This window comes from Fomitiporia mediterranea, assembly GCF_000271605.1.
Source record: "Fomitiporia mediterranea MF3/22 unplaced genomic scaffold FOMMEscaffold_9, whole genome shotgun sequence".
In the NCBI taxonomy this organism is placed as follows: domain Eukaryota; kingdom Fungi; phylum Basidiomycota; class Agaricomycetes; order Hymenochaetales; family Hymenochaetaceae; genus Fomitiporia; species Fomitiporia mediterranea.
The window spans coordinates 389,151-401,282 of record NW_006760394.1 but is presented as its reverse complement, the minus strand read 5'-3'; the positions used below and the strand labels follow the sequence as shown (position 1 = coordinate 401,282).

Below are 12,132 nucleotides of genomic sequence, written 5' to 3'. Positions count from 1 at the left end.
GCTTTACTATCCATGTTTCATAGTTTGTTCCCTAGTTTGTTTCTATTGACCTCTATACACAACTCTACTTGTTCTGTGTCTCCTGTTCTGTCTGTTCAAGAAGAGGACCACACAATCACTCTAGCATTTCTACTACTTCTAATCATTCTAGCAGTTCCAAGTACATAGAACAATCTAATAAGTTTCTAGTCTTAACAGATGAGCTTACAGAATAATTCAAGCAGCTCACTCACTACAGTCAGTACTCTGAGTGGCCAGCCAGCCACAACCAACATTCTAAACACCCTACCAGTTACAATCCAAGGACAGACTAGCTTGCCCCTGTACTAAACAAGCTGTAATACTCTCTATTATGACAGAACTAATGTGTAGAACCTGTCTTAGTTCCTTGAAGAAGTAGAAATGATTGAAGATGAGTTCCAACTTTCTAATCAACAGCTTATCTAGAGAGTAAAATATTATGCTAACCAATCTGATTCTGAGATCTGGGCCTTAATACCTGAAGTTACAGATAGTACCTCAGATTAGCAAGCTGCTCAAGCAGTAATTCTTAGATTATACCTGTCCCTCAACTGTAATTACTACTATATAAAGAATGATCTCTGTATTCTAGTCTAACAATAGGCTGTCACTAGAATCCAGAACTAAGAGGAGTTTGTAGAGTACTAGTACAAATTCCAGAAGATAGTAAGCTTTCTAGTCTTAAAGAAAGAAATCATAGAAGAAGATTGGAACAAAGTGTTCCTTAACAGTATTACAAGTACCTTCAAAGATTAGCTAACTCTCTGTTTGCTAGCCTACAACCCTAACCATAATAGTTGTATAGCTTACACATACACTAAAGTTGTTAAGACTGCTAAGCTTATGTAGAGAGGTATAGCTTTGTAACACTCAGGAAAGACAGTTAATACATTCAGAACAACAAGTTCCAGAACTGTTCTAATAAAGAAAGAAGACACAAACATGGCCACCATTCTTGATTTGCTCTACTCATTCTAAAGCAAGTTAGACTTGTTTGAATGTAAGACTAGTTCCCTGTTTGTAGGAAACACAGGTATACAATCTGTACAATCTATACAATCTACTCAATCTGTAAGACTGCTCTACAACACAAACTGCTCCTTCTACAGAGAAGATAGACACTTTATTCACTTGTGTTCAAAGGTTAATAAGTTCAATCATGACAGAAAGTGTATCCAGAACACATTCAGAAAGGTTGTTCTCTCTAACAGATTGTTTGTTCTGTCAACAATCTAAGGCCAACTACTCATAGATTGTTTTAACTAGTATTACACAACCAACCCTGGAAAGTGCACCCAAGTCTCCTAAGATGTACAGGACACACTACTGTATATAGTGTCCCTCCTCAAAATTGCAAAACCAGTACTAGTATCCTAAACATTGTTTACTGTTCTAGCTATATATATTGAAGAAGTCTTGAAAGTAGAATACAAGGTTGAAAGACTTGAAGTCTTACTCAGAGAGGCAAAGAAGAAAGTTGCTACTAGTAAGAAGCTCAAGTTTGACAGAGTAGAGGTTCTGAGGTGTAGAACAACAAGTGTTCTAAAGAAGAAGGACAAGGAACCTAAGCTAGAACCAAAGTCTACACTATCTACTAAAGTAAGCCAGGCCCTAAAGTATGACAGATTAAAGTACACTAACAAGCCTGCTATTAGACTACTACTAGAACCACATTAGTACTGTAATCTTTCTCCTATCAAAGACCCTATCATTGTCCAGCAGATAGTCTCTTACATTCTAGACTCTAGTATCAGCCTCACCCTAAAGGAGCTGTTGTTGATTACACCTAATGTCTGAAAGCAAGTCAAGGAACTGTCATCTGCTAGGCAAGTTCTAAACACTACTACACACCTTGTCTCTACAGAACCCTCAGAACTAACAACTTCTGAAGATACAATTGTAGCTCAAGTCTTATAGTATGTATAGAGCCTAGAGTCAGTTGTAGAACAGGCTATACTGTTACATACAGTTAAAGCCATCTTTGAAGATACTAAAGAAATCCACTGTATTCTAGACTAAGGAGCAATACTCTACATCATTTGTAAGGATGTATAGAAATGTCTCAGAATCCATCTACATTCTGATCTTACAATTATACTCAAAACTGCTAACTCTAGACAAGTACTAACACTTAGTACTGTTAAGAATATAAAGATCAATATTGCTAGGGTTAACATTGCCCTCCAAGTCCAAGTTGTTTGTCAAGCCCTGTTTGAGGCACTCTTAGGCTAACCATTCTTTACTATCACAGAATACAAAACAAAGGACTTTATTAATAGTAACCAATCTATAACACTATCAGATCCCTCAGATTGTTAACAGAAGTACTGAGTTATGACTGGAACACAGACTGTTCTACAGAAACACAACAAACAAGGATTCACAGTAATCACTAATCTCTCAACTCCTATATTAGTCAATCAGCCCCTTAGTGTTCAGGACAAACAGTGTTCTGATTCAAGTTCTGATACTACTAAAGCTACAATTCCTAACACACACACACTATCCTATGATAGACACACACCAGTCTCTACCATAGTCAATCTGCTCCTTGGTTGTCTAGTCACCCTATCAGCTGCCTCAGGATTAGACCCCTTCATTCTATACACACCCAACAGCTCTAGAGAAAATGTATTTGTATACAAAAAGGTAGTAAAGAAGGTTAAACTAGTCACCAGAACTCTTCCAGAAGAGTTTCAGATTGTTTGACAGAAGCATCCTGATCTGTTGAAGAACATGCCAGAACTACCACTACACCTCAAGCTGTTTGTCCTAACACACTGTTTCACACAAGAATGTATAGAAGCTCTTAACATTAATCTATACAACTTCCTCTGGCCAGAAGAGTGCCAGCTTTTGATCAACCTGATTTTAATACATGAGGATGCCTTTGCCTGGAACAAGCTTAAGAAAGGTGCTCTGGACCTAGAATACTTCAATCTGATATTGATTCTGACTGTTCCACATATTCTATAGGTACAAAGGAACATCTGGATTCTACAGGGAAACCTTGATACAGTTGTGAAAATTCTTAAAGACAAAATTGCTACCAGAGTTTACAAGCTGTCAAACTCATCTTACTGTTCCCAATAGTTTACTATAGTAAAGAAAGACAGAAAGTCTCTGTGCCTAGTCTACAACCTTTAGGAACTCAACCAAGTTTTGATCCAAGACTCATCTGTACCTCTGATGATTAAACAGGTTGTTAAATCCTTCTCTAGAAGGGCCATTTACTCTGTACTAGATCTCTTTGTTACCTTCAACCAACACTCTCTCAATGAACACTCTCACAATCTTACAATGTTTTAGACACTACTCAGAACATTCCAACTTACTATTATTCTGATAGGTTATACTAATTCTTTTCAAATTATGTATAGTAATATTACTTTTATTTTACAGGACAAAATTCCTAATACAGTACAACCCTACACTAATGATGTCTATGTCAAAGGCAGAACTATAAGATATGAACTTCCAGACAGAATGTATGAAACTGTTCCCAGAAACTCTAGTATCTAACAATTTGTGTAAGAACACACTCACAACCTAAACTGTATCATACAGTGAGTCAAAGCAGTCTACAGAATGTTCTCCAGTCTGAAGCTGTGTACATTCTGACTGTATACAACTGTCTTAGGCCATAAGTGTACTTATGCTGGAAGGGAGCCAGATGATTCAAAAGTCCAGAAAATCTACAACTAGCCTGTATGTTAATCTGTCTCCAAAGTTAGAGGATTCCTCAGAACTACAAGTGTCCTCTGTATGTTTATTTGAAATTTTGCTTAGCTTGCTAGACTACTCACACATTTGACCAAGCACAATGTTCTGTTTGAGTTCTGTTCAGAACACATAGTAGTAATAGACAAACTCAAAGACACTGTTATTAATAGCCCCACCTTATGTGCCATTGACTATGAGTAAGACATAGAGGTTATTGTCACTGTAGACTCATCTATTATTAGTGTAGGATTCTATCTCAGACAAGAACACCTTGACAGTCATTGTCAAATCAACTGATTCAGATTGATTAACTAGAATGAAGCACAATCCTAATACTCCTAAGCTAAGATCAAACTCTTTAGATTGTTCTGTATACTCTGTACTCTACAAATTCACCTTATCAGAGTGAGGAAGTTAGTAGTAGAAATGGATACTGTCTATGTTAAGAGTATGATAAATAACCTGGACCTACAGCTGAATGCCACAATCAACAGATGGATTGCCAGAATCCTACTGTTTGACTTCAAGTTCTAACACATTCTGGCCCTACAGTTTGCTTGTACTGACAGACTGTCTTAATGTCTGTGCACCAAAGCTGACCTAGAAGAAGATGATGACTTTGAGGAATGGATCAACCAAGCTTACACCTTCTGTTACAGTTCCATGTTCACTGTTCTAAACAAAACCAAACCTTCTAAAACATTTCCAACAACTGATTGTATGTATACTAGAGAATATTGTCTTGAACAAGTCAAGACCTTCCTGGAAACATGCCTCTGACTGCCTGAGATGGAAAATCACAAATTCACCACCTTTGTTTGCTATACAACCACTTTCTTTGTCAAGACCAGCCAACTGTGGCAGAAAACTCAGAACAGTAACTACTAAATTGTAATAGAACCTGACTAATGATAGAATCTTGTCAAGACTGTGTATGACAATCTCAGACATAAAGGAGTCTACTCTGTCTAGGCTAGACTTCTTGACTGCTTCTGGTGGCCTAGCCTTAGACCCAATGTCAAGTACTACATCTGCACCTGCCACAAATACTAACTCTGTCAGACAACTCAAATCCTGATCCCTCCCAGTGTTCCAAAGATTGCTCTGTTATTTACCAAGGTACACATTAACACTAAGTTCATGCCAAAAGTAGGAGGGTTCTAATACATTGTTCATACTTAATGCACACTCTCTAGCTACCCTGAGTTCTGCTTACTCTGTTCTGAAACCAGACAAAGTATTAGACAATTCATTTTTAAAGATATTCTCTGTCAATTTGGTGTATGCCCAGAACTTGTTACTAACAACAGAACCCTGTTTATCACTGTACTAGATTGGCTTTACTACTAATACCATATTAATCACATCCATATTAGTGTATACAACTCTTGAGCTAATAGTATTATTGAATGCTGCTACTTTAACATACAGGAAGCCCTTATAAAGGCTGCTGAAGGGAATGAACTATGATGGCATGAACACACACATTCTGTTTTTTGGTCAGATCAGATCACAATCTGTCACACAACTAGTATGTCCCCTTATTTTATTGTCCATAGTGTTGAACCACTTCTCCCATTCAATATTACAGAAGCAACATATCTGGCCCTAGCACCAGACAAACTTATGACAATGACAGAACTCATTACAACTTGAGCATGTCAACTATAGAAACATCTGGCTGACCTTCAAGCTATTACAGAATGTATCCATACAGACTGGATCACTTTACTTTAATGATTTGAAGAAACACACAAACACTCAATCAAGGATTTTAACTTCAAACCTGGTCAACTTGTCCTCATACACAACTCCAAATCACAAATGGATCTCAGACAAAAAACCAAGCCATACTATCTTAGACCATACATAGTAGTCTGTTGTACACAAGGAGGATCCTATATTGTAGCTGAACTCAATGGATCAGTCTCCTGTCTTTGTATTACAGTATTCTGCTTGGTTCTATACTTTGCCTACACTATACTCTTGATTCTGGTCACACATCTTGTTGAAAACTTCAGTCCAGCTAATGAAATTGACAACACTGACAACCTGCCACTGTTGGACAAGCCTTCTAAGGACTCTGACTCTGACTAAAGGCCAATTGTGGCCAACCACTATAGACTTATACATTCCATACTTTCTTGAATTTGTCTTTTTCTATTAACCCCTTATAATATTCTAGACAACATTCTGATCCTGTTCTGCTCTGTCTTCTGTTTTTCTTTGATTTTACTTTTAACTAATTGTAAATTATAGTTAGACTTACACTTTAAACCTGTATGGTTTTCCCTGTAGTATGTTTTTTCCTACTAGGTTTTTTGTACACAGGTTTTTGTCCAGCAGCCCTTAGACTACTTTTGCATTTTTTCAGTTACAACAGTCTCAAAAGTTATGTATTAAGAGCTTTGTTCTGTTCTGTTCTGTTCTGTTCTGTTCTGTTCTGTTCTTGTTCTGTTCTTACACTGTTAGTTTGCCTTACTTTCAGTATACATATGGCCTTGCCTCTGTTGTTTACCTATCAATGCTGAGTCACTCTTATTACCTTACAATTATCACACTCATACTTTAGTAATATTATACATTACTATAAACATATAGAAAATACTATTCAAAACTATAGAGAGGGGATTATATTTGGCCACTTCTACAGGCAGCTTTTATGTTGACTGTCTCACCTATACTGGTTCAATTGTTCCAAATGGAATGTCTAATTCTGTCCATCCTTCCATCCATCCTTCTAATGCCTCACCTTTGTACTCATCCTAGCTCATAACTACTTTATGTCCTGTATTATTGTATCTAACATTGTATAATAGGTAGCTACCTACCTTCTGAGGACACAAAGCTTGTGTTTGAGCTCTAGATCCTCTTAGAACTTACTGTTGTCCAACAAGTGTTCTGAGAGTTCACTTAGAAGAATGTTGTCTTTAAAAGCTATTAGTATTAATCTTAAAACAACTTACCCAGATCCTCCAGACACACTCTTGACAGTCTAGCTATAGGGTACAGGTTTGTTACTATTGTCCTCCCCTACCTCAACCTTACATCCCTCACCACCTTACCAGTCTTTGTAAGAGAGTAACAGATCTTACTCTTCTTGTATACTAAGTATACAATTGTCTTACTATACTCTTAAATGTATACTACATACTGACAGACACAGTTATTACACCTCTAACTCATTAAAGGTGTCAGGCCACTATCTGGTACTGACTCTGGCACTAGAGAACTGTTCCAGAACTGTAACTCAACCTGCCTGTTTTCAACCTCCTCTACTACCCAGTCTGTCTTATAGAAGTCTGATTTGTACAACACAGAATGCCTCCTGCCCAAATATATGTAATCTGTATCTAGATCAAGTGACTAGTAGTAGTCAGTCAAATCATTAATAAGTAAAGAAGGGACTACATACTACTCAAGTCATCCTCCTCATCATTCTAACAGCCTGGTAGTACTCCTTACTACTTACAAAGGAGTGTATCCAACCTCTCATTATCTAGCATTTGATCCTACTTGTGTGCTTAGTACACAGACAACTCATGCTCCAGCTCAGAACCCTACAGAACGTCTGGTTCACCTATAGGAGCACCTGTCTCAGCATCCTAGACAGTACACCTAACTACATTAGACAGTCTCAGAACTACAACCTCTACTACCTACTTTGTTAGAGGAGTAATGCTTAGTTTGTCAACAGTCATAGTATCTTTATACCCTTAAAGTGGTTCACTAATCAGAGCATCCTTACAGCTACTGTACTCTGTATCAATTCACAACACCCATGTTTTGAGTTGAAGTATGAGCTGCTACAGTATAGTAAGTACAAAGCTAGCCTACACACTTGATACAGTAAGTACATCCTAATCCAACTGTACTGTCTTGTCAGAAGACCCAGAGACAATACAATGTCTAAGAACTTACCTGCAACCACACCAGTTCTGCCCTTGACTCTGTTACTACTAATAGCCAATCTACTGTCCTTGTACACTGTAGCAACTCCTACATCCTTTGAGTAAGGGCCTACACTTGGTTGTAGACCTGATTCACTTCTTACAACAACAACATGGTTGAAGAAGAAGGACAAACTCAAAAAGAAGTAGAAGATTGAAATATAAAGTGTGCCAGTTTGTGAATTTACACTCTTAGGTGTGACTAGGGACAGTCACATTCTAAAACACTCAGGAGATGTTACACTCACACAACACATACATTCTAATACATTCTGATTGGAAGGGCTCAGTCACATCAAAGTTGTATCATCCTCACATTAGCAATCCTTCAATCATGTCATCATTGTCTACACAATAGTCTTGGTTGCTCAATTCAGACTAGTTGGGTTCTGGACTCTAGTTCCAATTTACAAAGGCAAGACTCTGAGCCTTCAGACAGCTGGTTGATTAATACAAAGGGGACTTGGATCCAGAGTCCTAGATAGGTTGATACAAAGGAGACAGTAGTAGAGTTGTTCACAAAGGACTAGTAGCTACAAAGGACTGATAATTTCTATAAATACCCTCATGTATTTCATACTTTCTAGTAATCAAGTTACTCTCTACTACAACTCTTAGTGTGTAGTTTGACAGTCTCCTCAGTAAACGTTCTATCTTGCCTTGTCTCATCTTGTATTGTCTTGTTCTAAAGTGTGGCTTTGTTGTTCTGTACTACTCTTGTCTTGTTAATTGTCACCTTCAGAACTTGTATGTTCTGCTCAGATCTACCTATTCCTTCTCACTCTTGACCCCTCTCAGTGTCTGTACCTTGCAGACTCAACTGACCTCTTCTACCTCAACCAGTACTTGAGATCAACAATAGAGTAATAGAAATGACTTAATTTACTGACTCATAATTATTTATATAGAATAAGAAGTAATAAAGCTTAAGTGTTAAGCTAGAATGTAAATCTGTACTTTATTTACAAAGGTTTTTGATAGTAGTCAGATTTTGGAAATTTGAGCCAGTCTTTAATAACATTACTATTTAACAATCTTATTATATATAATAAGAAATACATATTAGAAACACTACTTTTCAAAAAGTATTCTTAACCTGTATTTGTTCAGTCATGTTGTTCAAGATGGTCAGACAAGTTCATATATTGTGTATTCATTTACAAGAACAGTTACTCAGATTCTTAAGCTCTTATACACTAGTTATACTTATACAACAGTTTAATAATACTTTATAGTAGATCAAATACAAACTTTGTAAATACTGACAAGTAACACAGTTTTCAAGGCAGATGTTGAGTTAGATTATTACCTTTAGAAGTAATTCAGATAACTATTAAGTTAGAGCTATACATTAGATAGAGTTAGAGCTAGTATCTTAAATAAATAAGTCAAACTAGAATTGTTTATGTTTTAATACAAAGATCTACTCTTACTCAATTTTTTATAATGTCTTTACTTCTATAACACTATAAAGTACAATCATCTCTGTTTGTAATTTCATTTTTGAGTATATAAGTATAGTTTCACTGTTAAATCTCTTTACTACAGTCTCTAATAGTAAAGCACTCTTCTGATTCTATTACAAAAGATTGTTTTATCTACCAATTTCACATTATTCCTTCCCAATCCTGCATGTTCCACAGAATCCAAACAGACATATTGTAAAGTAGTAACTAAACTGGGGATTCTATAACAAACCCATTACCACAATTTCAGCTTGAGTCAACAACTTACAACCAAACATTAGAAGGCTCAGTAGGATTCAAAATTTTACATGAAATTGAATCCTATTCATTTATTTGTTTGATAATTGGTCTAAGGAATCATTTATTAACATTTATAACACAGTATCAATATGAATATGATTGATTGTTAGTATTCATTGATAGGGGGCAAGAGGAGACAAAAGCAAGAATATATACAGTAAGAAAAAATAAACAAGCATACTACAAAGCAATTTTGAAACAATTGAGTCATGCAACAGTCTAAACAAGAAATGAAGGACAAAACTGAAATATTTACACAGTAAGAAAATAGCAGAAAAGGTCCAAATAAAGAATTACTGATTGTCTGCATTAATCCCAGAGGGGTCTAGCATGTAAAAGACGTTGCAACTAGAAGGGACTTTAGGGTCCCAGCCTAAGTTTGCATTGATTGCCTCTGCAAAGCTTTCTTCTTGCCTGTGGCAGGGCTCAACCAGATGTCTGTGAAGACTATCTTTGTGCAAGAACTGTTAGCAACCTGCTGGGCATAGAAGGATCATTTTCTTTTCCGATTTTCCTGCCTCCGCAGGTGATTTGAATCAACAATGATAGTTGCAGTGGCGCGCAAACGAGCTTCTGTCAGAGCAAACTACCCCACACATTTCTCCAGCAGTGTTTTTGTTAGTGCAAGACATTTTCTGCTTTTCGTTTGTGGAGCCCTTCGAGGGCAATGCCCCTCTCCTTGTCTCTGCCAAGAGGGAGGATATCATCTTCTTCCCCTTGTCGTGAGAACTTCCTCCATTGGAAATAAGTGTGCTAGGGTTACACTCTGGAGATATGGCTTTGGAAAACCATAGTGGGTTAGTGTCCCATATAGGCACAGAGGTTTCTGCCACGTTGTTGAGTATATCAGAGGAGGAGCCAACCTGAAATTTGTTGGTAGAAGGGGGGAAGAGAAGAGAAGGATCGACAGTAGTGGCTGGATGCATCGACCCTTCATGTCCTGCATAATTTGAAGCGCAATAACGTTCAGGCCTCGAACCGGACAATAGACACGAATTTTCGACTCCGGTAACACTGTCTGCAAAGGTGTACTGACCAAGGTTGCTTGGTTCAAAGGCAGGATTTGACGCCTCGTTGTGCCTTCTGAGATCACTATCAGACACAATCGGGTCTGGGAACTCAACCCAATTACTAATAAAGTTGCTATGCAAGCTAGTCGTGCTCGACAGGGCATTACTGTCAGGAGCACCAGTTATAGTAGTAAGGCCCGAGAACCCAAAGGATTGCTCTTGTAAGTGGGCAACCAGATTCATATTGATAAGTGTTAAGATGAGACTACACAAGAGTATGTCTCAGATGATATAAACTACATTACAAGCAATGACGAACAATGATGGAATACCTTCCATCATACATTCTACATCTGAGACATACCTACATAGTATATATAGACTAACTAATCAACGGACAATGAAGCAAGCTGCGAGAGAGCAAGCCGAGTCCACTATCCCCCCTCTTTGTGTGATCTCTCTAAGCCTCTCACATAACCTCTCTTCCCCCTTTCTCAACAGGTTATACATACGACCCAGACATTATATGATTGTCATCTTAGTGATTATGATCATTGGCCCAGTAATAACATAATCTATGCAGGCGATGTTGAAACTATGATGAGTATCACTTACTGTGATTATTAAATGCTAAAATACTCTATAATATCACAGAGATTATGTTATAATAAATAACTGATCATACTACAGACAAACATTAAAAAGATTAATAAATCAAACACTACTCTTCCACTATTAACATTACAATAGTACAAATGATTGACACTGTCAACAAGCACACATATGTTATAGCATAAATCAAATAATAACACATATAGTAATATCACAGCCAAACGATTAATGCTCAAAACGAGTGCATATATGCTAAACAGCATATTAAATTGAATAAATAAAACATTTAACATGTATTATAAACAATAATACAATTGCAGACACTATAATAACAATAATAATAACAATAATAATGATAATAATACAGATAGAACTAACGGAACGAATACAGAACAATATAATAACTAACACATATCATGGTTGAGCAATTATATGTAACATATTGGATTCAGTGGTTACATGTCGGATATTGCAATTACTTATTGGATAATAAATATAATACACATATCTAAGATATACAGACGAGTACAGATATACAAAAGTATAATGAATAACTACAAACCAAAAAACAACACTACAGAGTGTATAAACTAACTACACATGAAAGAATAATGTTATAACATGTAAATATTAACTACAGCACAAAACAAGTGCAAAAATTATAATTATTAAACAAATGATACTACTTTACACATTAATATGATTGTGTAAATGTATACTAACAACGAACGAAAGAATTATATCTCTAATATACTCGAAACAACATAACAATACAACTTAATTATACAGAATGTCTTTTCACAACAGTTGATTATATAATAAATTTCGAAGTTGTAATGGCAACATTAACTGTACAGCATATATACCTTAACAAACAATTATTAAATTTACATCATGACAACATAGCTTGTAGGAGCAAAAGTATTAAGCTAATAAGGCTATTACAACGAATAATACAAATATAATTATTACAAACACATTATTATAATAATTACGATCGAAAACAATCATAATATAATATGATTAAATAAATTAATAAAATAGTTTAAG

General features: G+C 36.3%; 1 protein-coding gene across 1 annotated transcript; it reads right to left on the bottom strand.

Moving 5' to 3' along the window:
• Positions 1–10,078: 10,078 nt before the first annotated feature.
• Positions 10,079–10,713, bottom strand: FOMMEDRAFT_159046 (uncharacterized protein; the record flags this gene model as incomplete). The annotated part of the gene is made up of 2 exons (XM_007269082.1): positions 10,079–10,176; positions 10,224–10,713. 2 exons carry the CDS (start codon positions 10,711–10,713, stop codon positions 10,079–10,081), a joined length of 588 nt encoding a protein of 195 aa, XP_007269144.1.
• Between the last annotated feature and the right edge of the window lie 1,419 nt (positions 10,714–12,132).